General features: G+C 60.4%; 1 protein-coding gene across 11 annotated transcripts in view; it reads right to left on the minus strand.

Annotated features, from left to right (window-relative positions):
- The window catches only part of KIAA0513 (KIAA0513 ortholog), a 35,444-nt gene that overhangs the window by 7,599 nt on the left and 5,518 nt on the right, over window positions 1–22,327 (minus strand). For 2 of the 11 annotated variants that reach the window (XM_063334782.1, XM_063334772.1), the window contains exons 1-9: window positions 12,398–12,557; window positions 4,021–4,503; window positions 3,112–3,211; window positions 2,554–2,627; window positions 2,340–2,410; window positions 1,601–1,808; window positions 1,119–1,159; window positions 466–544; window positions 49–126 (exon numbers count right to left, since the gene is read on the minus strand). In XM_063334782.1, the coding sequence (XP_063190852.1) occupies window positions 49–126; window positions 466–544; window positions 1,119–1,159; window positions 1,601–1,808; window positions 2,340–2,410; window positions 2,554–2,627; window positions 3,112–3,211; window positions 4,021–4,358 (989 nt within the window). In that variant the 5' untranslated portion in view covers window positions 4,359–4,503; window positions 12,398–12,557. Of the gene's footprint in view, window positions 1–48; window positions 127–461; window positions 545–1,118; window positions 1,160–1,600; window positions 1,809–2,339; window positions 2,411–2,553; window positions 2,628–3,111; window positions 3,212–4,020; window positions 4,504–10,991; window positions 11,196–12,155; window positions 12,209–12,397; window positions 12,558–16,672; window positions 16,867–19,105; window positions 19,378–21,179; window positions 21,477–22,327 lie in introns of those variants that run through there. The other 9 variants (XM_063334773.1, XM_063334776.1, XM_063334774.1 and 6 more) reach the window with 9 other exon arrangements.

Genomic DNA, 22,327 nt, shown 5'->3' on the forward strand with positions numbered 1-22,327 from the left:
GGCTGGAGGGGACACGGCGCCTCCTTTTCCCGCGGGGACATGTCCTACCTGGTGGTGGGGGACCGCTTCCTGCGCTCGCAGTGCACGGCGTCGAAGAAGGCGGCGTTCCAAAACCGCAGGTTGTGCCTGCAAGGAGGGAGGGAGGTGTTGGGGACAGCCACCCCCCACACCCCCCAGCCTGCCCCTGAGTCCTCCTCCCAGGGCCAAGTTCACCCATTTCCCGGGGCCGGGAGATGATGCAGATCTGGCAGATTTGGTCTGGTTTTGGGCCAGCTCCTTGTGTGGTGGCAAACACGCTCTCGCTAGCACAAGGGATGTGCAAAAGCCATGGCCACCTCTTTTAAGGGTGGCAGCAGCTTAAAAGCACTCATGAACATCTGGGGAATGTGTGGGCAAGGATGACAAATCCCCTCCCCAGGGAGGCAAATGCCGGGTAGGAGCCAGCTCGCCCTGGGCAGGCTTTACCAGATCGGCTGCTGCTTGAGGTGCATGTACAGGTAGATCTTCTCTCCTTTCTTCTCCTCCTCTGGGCTCTGCACGGAAACTGTGGGGACACACAGTTACATGCCGAGGTCTGGATGACCCCCACCTTCCGACCCATGCGCAGACTTTGTGACCCCCTGCCAGTTTGGTGTCCAAGCAGCCATGATGGCAAGGTTTGCAAACCAAATAGTCATCCCCAACACATCCGCAGCAACACGAAGAGGAGCTTTTACTGTCCTTTGCGGGCAGATATTAGCTCTGATCAAGGTATGGATGTCCCAGGAGGATACTCAAGGGACTGGACCACTGGTTCGGTAGCACACACCGCTACCAGGGAGACCGGATCAGCATGAAAGCTCAGAGGAACTGGATGCCCAAACCTCTACAACCTATGCCACTGAGGACAAGGTGCCACAAGATGTCCTTGCGCGACAAGACCTGTGATTGCTCCAAAGCAAGGAGCTCCAAAGCTGGAGCATTTCTCTAGGAGCTCAGAGGACACAGCACCGGTCCATCCTGCCCTTCCCACCCCACAGCTCCGGCAATGCCGGCCACCTCGTACCACTTCCAACCCTTGCTCCTTCCCCAAGGGATGCCTTGACCATGCCTACTTCAGCAACGCTGGCTCCACTCACCCGTCTTCTTCAGCTTCTCCTTTGGTTTGTCCTCACCTTCGCTGTGGCACAGAAATCAGTGTCAGCTCCCGAGGAGCCTGTCCCCCTGACAGCCCACGCAGCAAAACCCCCTTGCCAAGGGGAGCACCTTCGTTTGAAAAACCCCCTGCTCCCACACCACTGTCCCTGGGGCCACAACGGTGGCTAAGAGACTGTGACGCCCATCCCAGTTGCACCTAGCACAGAGATGACGCAGAAGACCACAAAGCAGCAGCGCTGTCTCCTGGAAACACATATTTCCATGCCCAAGGGACATGGGCCTCCCAGGCCATGAGATGCCCCGTGACTAAACAATGAAGCGTGGGACCAGGCTAGGGAACGTCCTCCCATGGCCATGATAACCCCTGGCTCATGATGGCCCCACGCCCAGGAGGTTTCTGACTTGGTCATCTTACAACTGCATGCCTCAGCCCACCCTGCCCTCCCAACAGGGTGGTACCCACTCGCTCTTTTTGGTGGTAGGACCCTTCAGTTTGGTCTCCAGGCCCCCAAAGAAGCCCTTGACGTTCTCCGTCTTGGCCGATGTGTTTTTCAGCAGCCGCTCCGCGATGTCCTTCTTCTCCGCCAGCCAGCTGTTGGCCGACTTCAGGTACGAGTCAATGCTGCCCATGGGCTTCTCCTTGGCCTCCAAGGGCAGTGCGTGGGTCTTGCCTGCGGGCAAAGAGGCAGGAGCTCAGTCGGCCCCATGGTCCTGGGTGCTGCCAGCTCTTAGGGGACCTGCTCCCAGCTACAAGATGCACCTTAGAGACCAGGAGCCAGACAGAAACAGTGCAGACCCCATCCCATCCCAGTTCATGTAGGTGTTTATCCTCCCCCCATTTTGGATAGAAAACCCAGCCCCCCGTGGAGGGGTCACCACCACACGCCAAGCAACAAGACAAGGTGTTTCTGGGCTGGGGGTTTCACTTCACACCCCCAGGGCTGGGGAACATCTTGTGATTGCCACATACAAATTTCCCTGGCTAGAAGCAACAGCAAACCAGCATCAGCGTGAACTACCACCCCAGCGAGGGTTTCCAGCAGGTTTGCACAGCTTCGGGGCCGTGGAGGCTCTTTTGTGCTTGATATCGGAGTCATTCAGAGTAAGCTTGGGTACCCGTCCATCACCCTTCCCACGCACAGGGCACACTTCACCACCAGTCGCCAGCACAAGCAGAGTCCGAGGGTGCAGACACCTCTTACCCACATAGTAGTAGGTGAAACACATGGTCATGAGGTTCTTGGCAGGGCTGAAGTCATCCATCTGGTGACACCTGACACGGGGGGAGGATTCGGTGAAGACACCCAGTGACGGCAACCCAAGCAGCGTCACGGTTGCTGCCCCTCCTCGAGCCTGTGGCTCTGATCTCAGGGCCTTTCGTTGGTCGCAACGAAGCCCCAGATCCCCCTGACTTACTCGAAGAGCACGAGGGCGAAGGACTGCATCAGGCGGTAGAAGGTCTGCTCCGAGACGCACTTGGAGTTGCAGCGCTGCAGGCACAAAGCCCAGGGTTTAGCACAGCCCTACGGGGCAGCTGCCTGCAGCAAGGGCATCCTCAGCGCCCCCCCAGCCCTGGGACCCCCCACCACCACCGCGGGGAGGTGGGCAGAGAGCGCGGGCGGTCGGGCCTCCCTCTCGGAGGCAGCGGTTTACCTCTCTGGATTGTTTTTCTAGGGAATGGGACGTTTCTGAATGCTGATGGGATTTCATTTTAAAGAAAACGGGTGACTTCTCTCCCGCATTGCAGCCAACAGGTATTTAACTGTCTCGGGATGCATTTATTCACTTCCGTATCTCGCTACAGTGAGATAGCACTGTGAGGATACTGAGATTCCTCCCTTTCCCCGAGTTTCTGCCCTCCGAAAATATTGCTTTGGGCCATTCCTAAATTCCCCTGGGCCATTCCTAAATTCCCCAGGCTGCTCCAAAGCCCCCATACAGGATCCCCGCTTCTTCGCCCATCTCTCCCCTTACCTGGGCGCTCACGTATCTCGCGAACCATTCCCTGCCCTTCCCGTTCTCGCCGCTGCAGAGCTCACCAAACCTGGCCTTCTCTTCTTGGTCCAAATCCTCTCTGAAAGGGGGAAAAAGGAAAAAAAAAACCAAACAAACCACCATTAAGGATGAGGATGTGGCCGGCATCACCCGTCCAGCCAGCACGGCTCGGGTCCCCCACGTCATCCCTCTCGGCGGCAGCATCCCGGTGCTGTGATGCCGGGAGGAAGGCAGAGGAAGAGGGGAAGGGGAGCATCCATTTTGTCATCCCTCGGCTTACGCTGCTCTTTTGTTCCTCCCTGGCAGGGGAGAAACCAGAGGCAGAGGGAGAAGGGAAGAGCCAAGGACAGCCCGAGCAGAAGCTGAGCTCCGGAGACAGGCACTCTGCCCCAGAGCTAAAACAACCCCTGTTGCTGCTCGTCACGCCGGGTTTGCTCAATCTCGCTTGACACGCCGAGCCGCAGCGTTAAGGAGACCACAGCAATGGGAGCTGGGGGGGGGCGGGATGCAGGGCTGGCGGGGAAGCCGGGGGCTGCCGTGGGGCCCCGGGGCCCGCACGAGCTGCCGACATTTGTACAAGCAGCAGCAGAGATGCCCAGCGTGGGGAGAGGAGCCGGAGACCCCCGCCATGGCGAGACCTCAGCGCGGGAAAGGGGAGAAAGAAAAGGGGAGGGAAGCTGGGGGTGAAACGTGCGTGGGAGAGGGGCGCAAGTCACAGCCCGCGTCCCCCCGCTTAGCTCCAATGCCGCATTATGGCGGGGAGCCACAAGCTGCGTTAGCCGAGCACGGGGAAGGACACAAACCGATGCTCCCGGAGTGGGAAAGCAGCCAGATCCCATCCCGCGGGATGCGCCCTGGCAGCAGGCTCGGCCGGCCCCGCTCGCTCACCCCCCCGTGAAGATCTTCTCCACGTAGTGCCGCATGAACTCCCGGCGCTCGGCCGTCGCCTCGTCCCGGGCAGACTCGGTGCTCTGGCTGGAGGAGAAGGACTCGTTGGAGGAGGAGCGGCGGTAGCCACCCCAGTGCCTGGGAGAGTCACCCATGTCATTCTCACTGTCCGCCGACTCAGTGGCATCGCTCTCCTCCTCGGCCACATCCTCCGTGACCCCCAGGTGCCCGTTGCCGCTGGGGGCAGCGGGAGGAGAGGGCTCCGAGGGGACGGAGGCCGGTGTTTCGGCATCAAAGTCAATGAGGTTCCCTACAGGCACATCCAGGGGGGCTTCCATGGCTCTCCCGGGGGATGTGGCGGCGTTGGGGGGACTCGCTCCTTGTCCTTTCTCCCCTCACTGGGGTGTCGAGGCCATCGCGGGCAGGACGGGCTGGCTAAGGCAGGCGGGTCCTTCCGTGGGGGGACAGCTTACTGCAGGACATCTGAAAGACAGGCAGAGGACAAGAGTGAGTACAGGGCCCAGGGGAACCACCACCATGGACCAAGGAGACCACAGGCCAACACCTATGATGTCCCCACCAGCAGCGAGGAGGCACAGGACAAGGACACACCAACCAGGCGGAGCTGGCTGCTTTCCATCCGCCCCAGGAACAAGCAAACCCACGCAGTGCTCCTGTGCTTTCTGCACCGTTCAAGTGGGCTTTTCATCCTTTAGCCCAGAAAAGAGATAATTTGAGCCCAAGCTCCACGTGCCACATTTGGGATGTGACATCTCGCAGCCTGACGGGCAAAACTGGGCCGGCGTGAGCCGGCAGCTGGCAAACACACTGGTGATTTTCCAAGGCAGCCCCGGAGAAGCATCATCCTCTCCCCTTCCCTCCTCCCTGCTCACGGGTCTGCCTGACCCCCTTTGGAAATGGGACCATCTCCGGGGTGGAGCATCCCAGTGCTCCGACGCACCGACTTCGTTAAACTGAGAAAGGAAAGGGGATGATAAATGCAACAGAAACCGTAATGGGATGTGGTCGTAGGGCTCTGGACTGCAATCAGACTCATTAGTTTTGGTGTCTAACCCAGATTGCAAAGACCCTGGAAAGCAGGGACGGTGGCCACAGGCAGCTCTGCTCTCCGGGGAGCACCGGGGGCACCGGCCAGCAACGGACCACGATGCTCCGGCGCCTGCACATCCCGGGCTGTACCGCGGCAGCTGCTGTGCAGCAAAAAGGGCAAAGAAGGGGCTGCCCTGAAGCTGCTTCTTCATGAGAGAGTCACTCATGTCCTCAACAAGCGTGTTTCTGTCCCAGGAGATGGCAAGCGATGCCTTCTGAGAAGGGAGGCCGGTAGGAGCAGCCCCGCTGCAGCAGCCGGGCACGGGGCCAGCGCAGGGACAGGCAGCACGGCACAGGAGCGGGGACAGCAGTACAGGTAGAGCAGGGACAACCCCAGGGCAGCAGGATGGCAGCACGGCCACAGCCCTGCTGCCTTCAAGGGAACGGATCCCAGGACACAGACAACCACCCCCAGAGCAAAAAAAAAAACCAAACCCCAGATTTCTTTCAGCTCATGGACTAGCATACCCTAAAGCGTACCAATGTCCAGTTCATCAGACATAAAGGAGCACAAAATGAAACCAAATCCGAAGTTTTTCACCAAACAGAGCACAGTGTCCCAGCTCAAGGGCTGGGAAAATACCCCATCGGCTGCTGGAGGGGCAGCTCTCCCAGCCCCTTTGGGTCGGTGGGGGGCTGGGACCCACAGGACCGAGCGGGAGGCACAACACAGCACCCTCCCCGAGCATCAGGCAGCTCGTCACCCTGGCTGGGAAAAGCCCCCGTCACCCGCGTCCCCAGGGCTGAGAGGTGGCAGGGACAGAAAGGAAAGTCGCAGAGGGTGGCAGAAACTCGTGCACCCACATGCACCCAACACCCAGCCGTCGCCCCCCACCTCTACCCCTGCTGCTAGCACCCCTCTCTCCCACCGAACCCCGCTCTCGCCCCGCACGCACCTAAACGCGGGTCCCCGGGAGAGCTGCAGGGACGCTGCTGCAGTCAGGGAGCCGCCGAGAGCATCGGCCGTCGGGCGGCGAGGAGCAGCCGAGAGGCTGCGGCACAGGAGGGACTGGCAGCGTGCCCGCGGGGAGACAGCCAGCTGCAGCCCGGCTCGGCCCCCCCACCCCGGCCCCCGGCAGCCCGACCCCCTCCGAGCATCCCCTCCAGCTGCAGGGACCACGCTGCGCTCCATCCGTCCGCCTCCGGCCCTTCCCACTCGCAAAGCAGCTGCAAAGTCCCTTTTTGCAGGGATGGAGCGGGGACCTCCTCCGCCAGCCCCTCCAGCACCTGCAGGTTTGGGCTCCGAGCTGCCTCCTCACAGCGTTGGCAGCTCCTTTCCGACCATCCCAGGCTGTATTTTAACAGGAGTCACGCCAGGATGCACGTGATGGACCCTCACCCAGCACGTTCCTCCCTCCCTAAGTCGTAACTTGGTTTTCTCCCGTGCACAGCGCTCGGGAGGACGCCCGCAAGCAGAAGGCGGCAGATCTGCGAAGCGAGCTGTCAGAGCTTTTGGAGAACATTTGCTCAGTTCTGCACTTAGTGGAAGGGAATCGGTGGGGAAAACAAATCCACCTGCCCAGATAATGACCACCGCGTGGATGCGACACCCAAAAAAAACTCCCGTCCAAAAGACTTCGCGCAGGTAGCCGTGAGCTGGGCACTCCTTGGCACGTGGGAGTCCCAGATGTGTCCCCTTTCCCGTGCAGCCTGTACAGAAATTGCAGAAATTCCTCTACCAGACGGCCGTCTACCAGATCCACCCCAACCAGACCTGCTCCCACAAAGTGACTTGGGGAGACGGCAGCATTTCTGCGCTGGTATTTTGCAAACGGGGGCACACAGCCCATCCGAGAGCCGCTGATCAGCCCCATCCCATGCCCAGCCTGCCCTTGGGCTGCCCCCCATCCTATGCATGGCCCAGCGGAGAGCTCTGCAGGAGCTGCCCCAAGCAACACACAGCCAAGATTAGGGAGTTCCAGCTCTAGGAAAAAAATATAAATAAACATGCATTGCTCAGACACCGGCTCCGGCTCTGGGCAGGTCTGTCCTGCCCCAAAACCCCAGCACCAGCACGCCAGCGGCACAGGGAAGAGAGAGCCACGTCCAGGACAACATATTTCTCCATACATCGCCAGAAAGGGACGGAGAGGCATCCCCGAGCTCTCTGCCAGATGTGCACAGCAGGCGGCAGATGGCATTGCCCCCGCCCCCCCCGGGCAGCAGGTCGGGGGGCTGCCCTGCAGCTTGCAGGAGCTCACGCGCAGCCCTTCACACCCCCCACCGCCCAGACAACTGCTCCAAAACACATTGACCCCCGTTTTCCTGGCATCCCTCGCATCCTTCTCCATGCACACGCATCCCACCGACCCTCCGGGAGAGGGGATTCGGGGTGCAGGCTGAGCGAGCCCCCAGGACTCACAGCGTGGCAAGTTCAGCAGAAGCCTGGCCGGGACCGCAGGCAGCATTAGTCAGTGCCTTCTGCTCGAAGAAGGACAGAAAGGGTTTAACCACTCGCTGACCAACTCCCGATAAAGCCCTGACCTTGAATGAAGGCCACAAAGGATATTTTAAGGTGCTGTGGCAGCTGCTGTGGGTGCCCAGGCTTCCCAGGCATACCCGCCACCTCCGAGGCTGCTGGGTTCTCGGCACAGAGCCCAAAAGACCTTCAAAACCAAAAAAAGCCTCAAACTCAGCCCCGCACCCACTCCGCAACCCAGTCACTGCTCCAGCAGAACGCAGCCAGGAAAGGAACAGCCAAAATGCAAACGGAGAGCCCCAGCTCCCACAGCCTGCGCGCTGGGCTCCATCCGCACGTGGACATCAGCCCAGCTGCACGTCCCACCACCACCCAGGCACAGCCTGGGGGCTCCCGCTCCTGCCTCGCCCTTGCTTCGTTGAGTTTGAGAGCGAGTGATGAGTACAGACTGAAAATGGGCTTTTTGGCTGCTTGGGAGCCTTTGCTATAACGTCACGAGCTTTGGCATCATCATGAGCTTCAGCGTCTTTCAGGTCCTGCAGTTCCTGGGCTGATTTTAACCACGAAGCTCAACCAGACAGACAAAGCAGCGTGTAGCTAACCATGGGCTTCCTTGCAAGCAAGCCTCTTCCAGCACATCTGTATTCTCCATGGGCAGCTGGCGTACAACAAGTCCATGTCCTCCCTCTGGAGACACCAGCCTGGGAATATCATCAGTGAAGAACGAGTTGGCTGGAGCCACACTTAGTACTGCCGCAGGAAACCCACAGCACCCTGAAACTTTGGAAAAGGCCTGTTTTTACTAAAAAGAAATGCTGGGGTAGGTCTGAATGATGCACCTATAGGTGCGCATACCATGCAATCAGCCTCCATCCATGATCCGCCTTTGAGTCCAGCATTTCTGCTGGTTCCACAACTAGGGATCTGCCCAGTTTTGCTGCTTCCTCCACCTGCACCAACCCCTGTGATGTCTCAGCTCTCTAAGAAGGGGGCAAAACCTGCTGACCCCTCAGCATGTGGGCACCGTGGATGGTGGGACACCCCCGTGCCCAGGTACCCAGGGGTACCGCTGCCACCAGCGCTGGGAGATGAACAAAACCAAGTTGGTTTGTGCAGCTCCGAGCCCCGGGGCTGCTGGTGGGTCAGTGGCCCAAGGAATTAGGCAGGGAGGGATGGGAGATGCCATGGGGTTCTGCCCTGAGACAGGCTTACAAGCCCAGAAGGGACTCACAGGGTGTTTAAACTCGGTGCTGGGAGAGCATGAAGCTGGGATGGAAAGCAATGGAGCAGGGGATGAAGGCAGACCTTTTTTCTGCCCTATTTTAGAGGAACATCACAGCTTTGCCATCCTTCTCCCACCCTGGTCCCAGCACATGCTTTCCAGGGGACAGGACCACCCAGTCTAGGGTTGCAGTTGAATTCCTCCTTCTCTTCGCAAAGCCTGGGGAAATGACACACAGGAGTAAGTCACCCCCAAAGCCCAAATCACCCCAAATCACCCCCCAAACGTGGCTCAGAGAGAGCCATGCTGAACCGGTACCCACGGGACCGAGACCGGAGAACAGCGGTGATAAAGGACATGACACAGCCTGGCTTCGAGCGCAGCCTTCGGGGACCCACCTTCAGTGGTGGGGCAAGCAATGCAGCGGGCGCATGATGCTCACCCCCGGGCAAGAGCCTTCGCTCCATCCCGGCAAATGTTACTACCCTGCGAGATGAGTGGCCTGGCCACGGTGACATGGTAAATCCGAAACTCCCCCTTCCACCAACACCAAGAACCCCATTGCGCCACCCAAACCCAGCGGCCACTCAGACCCCCGGAGCAGCTCTCTCGCTGGGCCAGCAGGCTGTGTCCCCATGCCCCAGCAGGGTGTCCCGGCAAGGCAAGCCTGCATTTCCCAGGGATTTCAGGATGAGATGCTTTCTCCCAGCACCCCTAAAACCCGCGCGGAGTTTCCCCTGGGAGCTTTGTACAGGTGTGCTGAGGTCAGGTATGCTGCGGGACCTCAGCAATCCACAGCGGGACACAGTCCCGGTGGGGAGTGGGACTCGGCCAGCCTGTGGCCCAGCCCTCCTTGCTCCCCAGCCACGGGCCTTGGACCACCACAAGCCCCCGCCTGCCCCATCCCCAGAGTTGGAAGACAGACTCGGCTAATCCTTGTTATCAGCTCAGGCCGTGGGTGGCATCCTGCATAATGACAGCGCTCGAACCCACACTCACATCTGCATCCTACACGGAGACGGAGCTCCAGCCTGGAGATGTCAGGGGCGATTAAAAACTGTGATTAAAACGAAGAAACCTCTGGCTGTCTTCTCGTAGCTACAAGAGCACACCCCTCTGCTCCCTGGGTGCTGGGATGGCACCCAAACACGTAGCGCAGGGGCTCTGGAAGCCCCTGGGGACATCCAGCCCATCTGCATCCCCCACTAGCGATGCTGCTCGGGGGAAGGGGAAATTACACAATCCAAATATTCTTGCAAGACTTGGCTTGGCAGCCCAGAGGGGACAGCTCTGCTCCTTCAGCTGCCACGCACAGACACAGCCGCCAGCGAGCTCCACCGAGGTCTCCAGCAGCACATCGGTGCCCTGCCAAGGGCTACGTCTGTCCCACTGCTGCTCCGAGCAGGAGGAGCTGTGCCAGGGCGAGAGAGACGCTCCCGCAGCATCGTGCCCTTGGCAGCAGCAGGGCTTGGTCTCGCTCTGCAGCAGAGGAGGTTTAAACACGTCCCACGTCTCCTTTTCCCAGCCGTATCAGGGGACACGTCCTCCCTAACCTGCGGAAAGGGGAATGGTGCATTGCTACCTCCTCACCCCGAATGTCCTGCTGCCCCAGCGATGCCACAGCCCCAATGCCGCGGGGTGGGGGACGACACGGGGAGTCATTGCTGCCGGAGGGACAGGGCAAAGCGTCATTTCTCAGCGCTGGCACTTTTCCACGCTGCAGCCCGCCACGGAGATCCACGCTCGCCTCATCCACCCCACGCACAACGCACTCACAAACACGGCCAGAATCCGCAGCCCCGGGCTCGCATCGCCCGCCGGACCCAGGGGTCCGACATGGGCACGCTGCCCGTGCCGCTGCAGCAGCTCCAGGTACCGGCACTCCCTGGGGATCGACTGCGCAGCCCCCCCACCTCCATGGCACCCGCGGGTACGTCCCAGCAAAGCACCTCCGCACCGGCGAGAAGCGCCGCGGCGGGCGCTGAGCCAGCCTGGCAGGGCTCTGCAAAGGCACCGCGGGCAAAGCTTTGTTTCTGCCAAGGAAAACTCCCTGTGCCGTAAGGGAACGGCCTGTTTCCTCCAGGGGAACTGGTCAGTCTTGTTCCCTCGCCTCTCTCCCGCTGGGCGAACACCCCGGCAGCCGGGTCACAGCTGGGAGACACAGCCCCATCGAGTGCCGGATCCCTCAAGCCGCCCTAAAGCTGAAGGTACAGCACTTACCCCTCCTCCCAAAGTGCCCCACGAACATTGAAACGCACGGACCTCCTCGCTTAAACGAGCCCTGGGCCTTGGAGAAGCTGAAACTCCCCCACACTGAGTTTGCTCGTCCCCGTTGCGGCTCTGCTCCGCTCCCTGCGCGGGCGGCGAGGACACGCTCCCCGTTTTATCGGGGTTTGAGCCTCCTCCTTGCCGAGGCACAGCCGTCCTACCCCCACCGCAGCCGCTGCCCAGCCACTTCGCAGGCTGAGAAGTTAACGACAGCCTCTGCAACTTCGTAAAAAATGATTCCCCGAATACCAGGGAGGCCGTGAGCCGAGACCTGCGCTCAGCTGTGCTTGTGCAAGCAGAGCAGAGACCCCACGCGCTCGGTGCATGCCACAATCAGCACCCAGGGCTGCAGCGAGACAGGGAGAGCCGGAGAGCGGGGCGAGAGCCCGCAGCCGGGGGTCCCATCCGCGGAGGCAGGATTTTTGGCGGGTGATGTGACCACCGTTGGTCCCCTGGGCTCTTCTCCTGGCCCCAGCTCTGCGGGGCTCTGCGGCCAGCCAGCAGGCAGGACCCCCCCTCCCCGCTTCCCAAAGCCAGTGTTAACCCCCGCGGGTCACTTGACAAAGCCAGCTCGCTCAGCCTTAACAAGGGAGCCCTTTCAAGACAATCTGAAGCCCAGCAAGCTCCCAACTTGCCCCGCTTCGCAAAGAGCCCTTTCTTCCTGCTGCCATCAGACACCAGATGGCAGCTCCCCGTTCGCCTGGACTTTAGAAGAGAATTAAATGTCTCTTGAATAGACCTGCGCTGCGGAACTCCGGCTTGTGTGCCGAGCAGCGGCTTCTCCTTTAACCGCTCGCCAGCAGCACAGTTTTCACCCCCCTGCCACGCACACACATCCCCCCGGGAGCCATGAAACGGAGCTATTTATTCTGCAATTCCCATTGTCACCGGGCAAAATTTCACGCGGGGACAGGGCTGTATTTTGGGAATGAGCTCCCTGAAAGGCAAAGGAGGGTTTCCCCAGTCCCGAACACACTCGGCCCCCACCCCGCTCCCATGGGAGATGCTGCCTCCAGGTTCATGGTTAAAGATGCAGCCGGCACGGCGGCGCGGCCGAAACCTTTTGCTGATGGAGCCCAGGGACCCGCAGGGTGGCCAGGGACCCCCCCATCCTACCTGGGGAGGATGAAGGCATCCGACCGATGGGCTGAGTTTAAAGAGAGGATGGCGATACCTTAGCGGCTGGGCCACGAGAAAGCGGGTTATCCCCTCCCAGCGTGAGAAGACGGATTAAATCTCAGCGGGAGGCGGGGGGGACACCGCGCTGCCGTGCCGAGGCCTGTCCTTGTGCGGGGTCACAGCGGGGCTGGCGTCCCCCCATCGCTGCCACATCCCTCCTTCCCTCCCCTGGCTTTTACCTGCAGCCGGGAGGCTGGGCGCACCTTCGCTGGCCGGTGGCATCCAGCGAGGCTGGGTCCGGCGTGGCCAGCACACCGGGGAGCAGCAGCCGACGCCGGCGACGCAAGGAGGATGCGATCCCTCCCTCCGGAGCTCAGGCGCATCGTGTGTCCCCGTCCCCCCCCCCCCCACCACGGGGTGCCCACGCAGGCACGCACGGCTGCGCGCAGAGCCCGGCTGGCTGCCGCGCCGGCTCGGAGGAGGAAGGGGAAGGAAAAAGCTCATTGTGTCATTTCGCCACGGTTTTCACGGCCGGCCGAGCGCGGACATCTCCCGAGGGCCATGCCCTGCGAGAGAGCCTACCTTGCGGCGGGATTCTCATCACCCCCTTCCCCCCCCCGCCCAAAGCAGCCTGTCCAAGCCCCTGCACATGCAGACATATGAAATATTAACTAAAATTAGGGAGGTCCTCATCAGAGGGGAATTCTCCAGCCCTTTCCATCACCTTTAGCTGGATTTTAAGCCTCCCCATCGCTCAGACCCCTGAAGGCTGCGTTACCTGCTCTGCTCCTCCCCAGGTGAGCTGCTCCAGGGGAAAAAAATACCAGTTGGAGATCAGAAGGAGAAAAGCCCCAGCGGGGAGGAGAAACTGGGTGAGAGCAGTCGGTGCAGAGGGACAAGGGCAGCGCTCAGGAGAATTATTGCTTGGTCAGAAGGCAGCATCGGTGAAGTCCAGCTTTCCCCCTGGCACCGGCGGAGAAAAAGCCCGAGGGAACTCTGCGACAAGGGATGGGAGAGAGGAAAAGGGCAAGACCCCCTGGGAGGGATGTCGCAGAGGGGGTGTTACATGCCTGGGTGGCAATTTTGGGGTGCTTTCGACAGGGAGTCTCTGACACAAAGAGAAGCAAACGGCCACGTGGAGGAGGCCACCAACCCCTCCACCTCCGCCCTTGCCAGCCTCTGCCAGGGCACCTCAGCCCCCCCAAAAGGACCCTGTCACTTAGACAGCCACTGCCCGCGTGAACCGAATGGTCTCTCTCCGAAAGGGGGGTGCTTTGGGGGACCAATGGCCCCCCAGCTCTGCAGCGCTGCCCAGGCAGTGGCACGCAGCCGGTGACAGGGAGGGGATGCTAGAAACCCCCCGCGTCAGCACATCATCCCCGGTCCTGCTTATCTTCCCTGCTCCGGCATCACCCCAACCCGGAGCAGAGCCCCTTTCCATACTCCCGTATCAAAGCATCCCCCGTGGGCAGGGATATGACCACCATTGACCCAGCGTGCCCCAGAGGACCGGCAGCGGTAGCCAGTCCTGCTCTGCTCGCCACGGGGAGTGAAAATCAGGCTTGGCTGTAACATCAGCACCTTCTCCCCTAAGAGATGCTGCGGAGGGACAGCCCACGAGCACGGCACGTCGCGTGAAGCCAGGGAAATATTGCCGGGATTGATGCTGAGGGGACTGCGGCGTCCCCGACACCGCCTGGCCAAACCCAGATGCTGACGCACAAGGGCACTCTTGGAAGAGAGTCAAAAGCCTTCGTATGGCTTTTCAGTCCTTTCCAGCCACGCAGGGGCGAGAGAGACGGGTGAGTCACTCCTGCCATCCAGCATCCTCATCGGGAGAGCTCAGATGGAGCCAATTAGCGCGAAATTGCTCAACGCCCCGTCCGTCCCCGCGCGGAGGGGATGCTGCCTGCCCCCCGCACACCCCAGCGGAGGAAACAACGCGCTTGTGACACAAAGTTTGAGCTCAGCAGAAAGCCGCGAGCATTACTAATTGACTGTCTGCCGAGGGTGATTATTATAATTAAGTCAGGCTTCAGAAATTGCAAGCGACGTGTAAAAACACATCCCAGATCCCCCATTTTTACATAACGCGATGGTGAGGGTTTCACTGCCTTCCCCTTGCCGGCTCTCGCTGGTTGGGTTTTCCTGTGGACGCCCGACCTTTAAAGCACGACTTGCAGGTGGTATTTTTCACCTGTCACTTCCACCGTCGACCTTGGGTTTTGCCACCGGAGCACGGGAGACGGAAACCCCGGCCATGTGCCGGCACGCACGCTCCTGGCGCCCAACCAAACCCAGCCTCCGGCACCGGGAGGGGAGACGGGCCGTTTTGTGCCTGCTCCACCCGCTTCGGTAACTCACAGCCCTCCCCAGGAATGATTCACCTTAAGGAGGAAAGGAGAGGCCCCGGGGTGCCGGGAGAGCATCCGCCCCGTGACGCTGCCGTGGCACACCGCCTCGGCTGGAAGCAGCCGAGGACCAGGGCAGCCCATCTCCACCAAAGGTTCAGGTTGGGTTAATTAACCCGCCCTGCAGCCATACGAGACGTTCGAGACTTTCCGAGCAGCTTGTGGAAACCTCTCCATGGTGGTGCCCCCACCCCTAAAAAACACCCACCTGGGAGAGCAGATGCTTGGCGAGATGGAGGGACCCCGCTCCCCAGCTTCAATCCCAACCGAGACCCATCTCCCACCGCCCCCCGCGCCGCATCCACCCTCCAGCACCCACCTCCCTCCTCGGTGGGTCTGCAGGGAGCCCGTGGGGCACCCACGGACCCAGCGGCGCTGGGGCTCCAGCTGCAGCTCTGCGCCCGGATTGACGTGGGTATTCATCGCTCCATTCCCCTTCTTTTTTTGCAGACAAAGGCTGCGGGGGTGGCTGTGTCTGTCGCACACGATAAGTGGCCTATTTTCTCTCCCCGATCACAACACGGCACGACTCCAGCCGTGGGCGGGTGCCAAGCTCACATCTGCTGGGGACCCTTCTCCAGCACCCGGGGGGGGAGGCAGAGAGGAGGAATCGGTGCTGAGCAGCGGGTGACATCCCCACCGACTCGTGCAGCCACAAGGGGAAGCACCTCTTTTGTGGAAGTTACTGAAGTATTGGGCAATTTTTTTGCTTCACGCCCTTGAGCAAAAAGCAGCCCGGGGAGAACGGGGCTGGGCACAGGGCACGGGGGAAGGCGCTGCCAGCTCCGGAAAGGAGCCAGGGTTTCGAAGACAGAAGGATGTGATGTAAAATCCCGCTGTAAGGAATTGGGGGCAGAGCAAGAGCAGGGAGAAGCGAGACAAAAGCTCTGATAAAAGCCCCAAAGCCTGCATGGAAACACCACGGGGCCAGGCTGACCCCCATGGTGTGAGTTGAGCCCCATAAGAGAGGGGCGGCTCCTGCCGCAGCCTGGGCAGGGCTGAGCCCACCAGCGCACCCAGAGCACGGCAAAAAGCACACGGGGCGGGACAGGGGCAAAACAAGACGCTTCAACACCGCAGAGTCACTAGCATAACGATAAATTAATTCGCATTAAAAGGACCCACAGCAATACGAAACCATCCAAGCCCCAAAGGATACTCACCCTCCACAGTCTCATGGGCTAAGGGATTTGGTTCGGACCCGCAAGACAAGGAAGATGCTGGGTTGCTGGTGCTTATCGAGCCGTGTCCTCCCACGCCCTCTCACGGCCCAGACCACCCTCCCGTGGCCACCCCGCACGGTGGCCACCCCGCACCATCTCCCCTGTGCCCAGCCCAGGAGCTCCCGGCTGCTCACCGAACCCTTCAAACCCAACACCCCAACGTGAACACACGACGCAACAGCGTGTTGCAACACCGCGTATGGTTGTGACACGGCTGCTAAAAACCTAAATAAGCCGCTCTTCCAGACTGGCCCTCTGCAAATCCTTCCTAATCCAATCTGCTTCATGGCATTAAGTTGGACCCTCCTATACCGAATGCCCCTATTTGCACAACGATTGGGGAAATCCTCTTGTTTCCTTATTCCTGGTTGAATCTCTAACGCTGGGATCGTCAGAGCTTCCTTCTCCGCACTTATGGAGGCGTCTAAGGATGAGGATCTGCTTGGGCTCCCAGCTTCACGCCCCCCGGCACATCCCATACGTGGCACCAGTCCTGGCATGGGAATCCATCTCCCCTGTGCCGGCTGTAACCCAGCCAAACGCAGCCTGGTGCTGCCGAGCAGCTTCTCCTTTGCCGGGTGTTTATGTGGTTTAAAACACAGGGTTTTTCTCTGTCTTAGCCAGGCACGATGGAAGAGCTGGAAGGGACGGGCCCTGCGCTGACCTCCAGCTTGCCCCAGTAAATCACAGCTGGGATCCAGGTTACGAAACGAGCCTGAAAAGGCAGCAATTCGGGGCATTATTCACGCCGAGCAGAAGATGCCAGAGCACAGGCTCCCCACCGCAGCTCGGTTCGGGTGATGCTCTGCCCTCCCTGGGGCCACCCCCTGGCTGGATCCCACCTCAGGGGGACACGACTCCACCGCCCGCTGCCGCTTACCTCTCCGCCGAGCAAAGCGGAGCCTGCCAAAGACACGCTCCTCCTTGATGCTAACTTCTTTAGGGAGGAAAGAGCCTCCCCAGGGTTCTCTCCATTAGCAAACATCTGCCACAGCACGTGGGTTAGAAGAGCTCGGCGAGGGAGGCAGGCGTCAGCAAGTTCGGACGAAGGTGTTATAATTCCCCACAGCCTCCTTGCAATCTGCAGAGCGCCGGAAAGTTATGCCACGGAAGGGAAAAGCAGCCCAACCTATTTATAATGCCTTCCCGGGGAGACGCAGATGGCCGGGCTGACACGAGCTCCAGCAACGGGAGCGGGGCTCCTCTCCCTGCAAATACGCCCGCATCGCCTTTGGCTCCATCAAACCCTCAATACAGGAGTAGCCGGGGCCCGCGCGGGCGTTGGATACCCACCATCGCTGGCTGCACGGCGAGACGGCCCTGGGGAAGAGCTCCTGCTGCTCTTCCTCCTCTCCTTTCCTGGTAAACCAGCCTGCGGGAGCGGGGCAAACCCACCCCGGGAGTATGGCAAAACCACCCTGGGAGTGCTGGCGGTGGCGGAGCTGGGCAACATGAAGGTGGTTTTGATCCCTCCCACCGGCACGAGGCGGCCGGGCCGGGCCAGGAGGAACGCGGGGCTGCCGGGAGTGCAAAGGTTGCATCAGCGAGCGACGGCTCAGCTTTCTGCGCCGGCGGTGTCACGGGGCCGGGGCAGCAGCGAGGGCATCACCAGGCGGCTCCCAAAACAGCAGAAGGAGCCTCGGCAGGGCAGGGTACGGCTCAGCTCGCGCAAAGCGCCGGGTTTGCCGGGGAAAGGCGGTGGGGGCAGCCCGGCACAGCAGCTCGACGCTGGGCAAAACCCCGCGGTGCCTCCACCGGCCTCCCCAAAACATGCTGCTCGCATGAGAACAGCTCTCGTGGTTATGTTCCCTCTCCCTTTTCTGGCTCAGTTGCTAGAAAGGGTGACAAGCCACGATTATCACCTCCAACCGTGATGTCCTACCCAGGCAGAGCGTGGTCCTCCATCGCTGCCCCACACACGGGAGAGAGGAGCCCGTGGCAGCCCCGCGGTCCCCGTTTGGACATGAGCAGGGGATGCTCGGGAGATGCTGGCGGCCACAGCGCCAAAGGGAAGGTCACGGGCAAGATGGTGCGGATGACTCAAGCCCAGTAGCACAGATGCTAAGGGCACAGCATGCTGGCAGAGGACCAAATGCTATTTTCCTGCTTTTATTTCCAAATCCCAATGAAGACGTGGATTCCCGAGCAGGCCACCTCTCACCCATCCTCTCCTGAGCACCCGGCTTGGGTGTAACCTCCCACCCCGCAAGACCTCCCTGCTCTCCCCATCTTCTTTCCCAAGGGTCGGTTGGCTGATTTAACTTTAACATCGCCAGCGTCCTCTGCCACCCTCCACGCGCAGCCTGGCACACCGGGCATCACCATCCACCTTCCCTAGCAGCAGCACACGGTGCCCAGCAGCGAGCGGGCAGGGACAGGGAGGACGAAAGACCCGTTGCATTTCCAGACAGGAAATCACTCCATCCCCAAGGAACCACATCCCTAATTATTTTGCATTAGGAGCTTCCAAATTCGTGAGGGTGATAACCAAGAAGAGAAGCAAAGCAATTAAATCAACTCCGGGAGCCACGAAAGGCGGCTCTCCTTTGTGGTCCTGCAGCCCTCTGCAACATGGTGTGCTCCTGATGGGATGGGATGGGATGGGATGGGATGGGATACCAGCATCACCCCCAGCTGACTATTTCTTAACACGTACCAAATCCACGCAAAGAAAACTGCTTTTGCACACACCCACCAAAGCCGCTTCCCCGGCAAAACCCATCACGCTCTCTTGAAGGGCTTTGTGCAATAGAATTTCCTTTCCAGTTACAACAGCCAGCAGTGACTCTCGGCTCTCTGTTTGTGTAAAGCTCTATCACATGCCGGATAACAGCCCAACAAGGAATTTATAAATATAGTCTTTTGAGGCAGTAATTGTCACTCCAGCCATCTGTTAAAATGAAGAGCGCTAGGCAGCAGCACGGCAGAGGTAAAAACACAGGGGCAAGCGTCGCAGCGGTGCCGTGGATGAGCCTCCGAGGGGGAGCCGGGGAGATGCCGTGATTTGGCACCTCACGGGAGCCGCGCTTTGATCATTGGCCATTGACCCTGGGGCTCGCCCTCCTCACAGTCTGAAAAAACGCCCGATTTCCAAACTACGTCAAATTTGCCAGCTTCTGCCATTCCACGCCTCCTCCTTGCCACGCGGGCTGCAGGCCAGCGCCCAACATTTTTCTCCCAGCAGACTCCAGGCGGCTTTGCCGGCTGGGATCGGACGTGCCGCGGAGGGACGCCCACCCTCCGGGAGCCCCGAGGGGCTGTTCTGGCCCCAGCCCGCTCCCCGGGGAGCCCCAAAGCACCGATTTAATTTCACCTTCAACCCGTGGGCGCCGGCTCCCCGGGGCTGCTCCTTCCAGCGAGCGAGAAGCGTCTGGCAGCAGGCGATGCCCTGCGAGCTCCCTCCCGGGGAAGACACAGCCTGGCGTTACAGGGACAGTTCTGCAACCATTTACCGGTGCGCGATGATTAATTAAAGCTATGGCTGTCAAAATAAAAGATAAACAGGGCGAGCCGGTGACGCACCCGGTGCTTTTCCCTCTCCCCGGGTGTCGCCCCGCTGCCGATGTGCCCCGAAAGCCGGGACGGGAGCTCCCGAATGGGCTGCCTGCCGAAATGCCGCCCTGAGCAGTGCCGGGGCAGGACTGGAAAGACCTGTTGGTGCTCGCGCTGCCGGAGCCAGGAGGGCACGGTGCCGGGAGAGGTGTGGCGGAGGCCAGCGAAGCCGGCGTCACCGCCTCCCGCGCCGCCACCGACAGCCCCGCGCTCGGCAAAGGGCGGGAGCAACGTTAGCAGCCAGCGACGGAGGCAGCTGGATGCATCCCGTGAGCCCAACCCCACGCAACCCCCTGCGAGGCTGCGAAGGGAATACACCCGTTCAATTCCGCCCTTGCGTCAGGCTGGGGCTGCAGGTCCCTGACCCATGGCCGGGACCCCCAGATGCTTGAGAAGTGACCCCCATCCCAAATCCAGAACCTATGGGATGCCCCAAGGCAGCCGCTCTTGTGGGGTCCCCATCTCCCACTGCTCCGACTGCGGCACAAAGCGCCTGCAAACCAGTTCATCCAGGGGGAAAAAAAAAAAAAAAAAAAAAAAAAGGAAAAAGCAAAAAAAGGCGGCTTTATATCTCCCTGACATTTAATAACCTTTATTGTCCTCTGAGCGGCGGTTCCCCATCCCGAGAGCCAGCAGCACGGCTGCTCTTTCTCCAGGCTGGAAATGCTTTAAAGCCCGGCAGCCGCCCCATCTCCCCGCCCTCCACCGACAGCGAGAAACCTCGGAAAGGTTGAAAAGTCACAAAACAGAAGGAAACGCCGTGGGAAGCGGCAGCCCCGAACACCGGGGCCAGGCTGTCTCCTCCGGAGCTCGCTGCAAACCCTCCATCCCTACCACCTCCCGCGGCTCCCAGCTTCACCCCGCGGCATTTCCCGGGCTGCTCCGGTTATTTTTCAGCATTGAGCTCCTACAAAAGGTGCCGGGGCTGCAGCGGAGCGTCCGACCCGTTGGATGCGGTAGTTACTAGGCGAGGGGGAGAGCCGCTGACAACTGGCAGGAGGCAAAAGGAGAAATTAATGGCGCTGCGACTCCCACTGCCTCCGTCATTAGGAAAAGAAAACGCATTCGAGCATCCTCACTCGAACGCACAATGCAATTTGTTTCAAGTTCTATATCATCCTCCTTCCCGGAGATGGGCTGAAGCTGGGAAAAGTCTCGGGTTTGATCAGCCGCGCTCCAGGGCAGAGACAAGGCAAAGGACGGGATTTGCAGAGACTTGTAGAAAGTGGGGGGGGGGGGGGGAAATAAAAAAAATCCTCTCAACCTGCGCGGTGTTGGTGCTGCAAGAGGGAATCGGCCACTAAACTGTCATAGACATCATCACCCGGAGCTGCCTGCTAATAAAATAGCTAGTTAGCTCAACATTTAACTTAAGTCTTTTACGGAGGGTGTCAGTAAGGTTTTTTCCTACCCACCAAACTCCGCACCGCCAAAACTGCCCCCGGCGCTGCCGTACAAACCAGCGGCATCACCTCCCCTGAGAGCAGGAGTTTTGGGGCAGGAGAGGGATGGGAGAAATCCCGGTTTTCTCTGGGGTTTAATCCTCTCCTCGAGCCCCGGGGCTTTGCACAAGGCGGTCGGGATTTTCCCCCAACCCGGCCCGTGCCGTTTCCTCCTCGGGGCCTTGTGTTTGCGCCGGCGGCTGCCAAGGTTTCCTCCTCCCGGCACCACGGAAAGGCCGCGCTCACCCCTCGGAGCGGCTCCGGGGGAGCAGCCTGGCCGGGCACCGGCACCCACCGTCCCCCGGCCTCACAATCCAGCGCTAATTGCAGCACCGCATCCGCTCACCACACACCCCCCCAAAAAAAAAAAAAAAAAAAGCCGCTCCCCTGCACCTTCTGCTCCTGCTTTTTAACCGGAGAACGCGGCCGGGCCGTCAGCGGCGTGACGCTACGTAACTCAAGTCAGGTCTCCAGGTGGTGCCGGAATAGAGGAATAACGCAATACAGACCTGGTGGTCCCACGGCAGCAAAATCGCTGGGCTTTTTCTCCGGGGCTGGAACGAGGAAGAGATCAAACACGCTTGCTCCAGCGCACAGGCAAACAACGGCTTATCACCACGTTAGCAGCCTCAAGGCTATTGCACGGCTCCAGGAAAACTATTATTCCCCTCCGCTCGCAGTAAAAGTTTCTATTTTTGGCCCTTCCGTCACACCGAGCCGCTGCCTTCAACCCCCACCGGGCTGGGAAAGCGACCGGCCCCGCGCCCCCCGGGGACCCCTGCGAAGCCCCCTTCCTCCGCGGCTGCCAAACTCAACAGCAAACGGCTAAACTTTCGGCAAAAAGGAGATGGTTTTTGTCAAAGCTGCAGATTCCTTGCGGTTCATCTTGGTTTGGGGTTGTTGGGGTTTTTTTCCCCCCCTCCCCCCCCCCCCCTTGAAATGGCTTATTTCCTGGGAAATCTCCCCGGGGGATACTCAAGACATCGCAGGCGCTGTGTGGCATCGCCCCTGACAGCCTACATTTGCAGAGGGAGTTAAATGGGGGTGGCTAAAAGGCATCTGCCCGCAGATGGCAAAGGGCATCAGTTCCGGGGGATGCCGGGAGCCTGGTCTGGCTCCGGCGGGGCGGCTGCTGTGTCCCCGGCCGTGCTGCTGGGGAGGCCGTCCCGGGAGACCGGGCACCAGTTTGGGGATGTTTCGATGCTGTGGGGAGGGTCCAGCCGGGGCTACCAGAGGGTTTGGGGCTGGCCCCCGCATAGCCCGGGTGATGCTCACCTGGCGCAGGGGGGAGATGCCCAAAGGGAAGCTGCCGAAGGGCAGAGCCAGACTCTGTGCTGGGCTTTGCAATGACACTTCGGGGGGGTCGGTGGGTGGGTGGGGGTGGAAAACGGTGGATTCTCAGTCCTCGGGGGAACGGAAAAAGCCACGGATGATCTGACCCGGTGCTGGCGACAGCCCTGCGTGGTGGGCAAGAGACCGCCAGGTCCTTCTGCCAACACATCTGTGATACTCTCCTCCCTGCACCACGTTTTCCTTGGCCG

This window comes from Chroicocephalus ridibundus, chromosome 4, assembly GCF_963924245.1.
Source record: "Chroicocephalus ridibundus chromosome 4, bChrRid1.1, whole genome shotgun sequence".
NCBI lineage: Eukaryota > Metazoa > Chordata > Aves > Charadriiformes > Laridae > Chroicocephalus > Chroicocephalus ridibundus.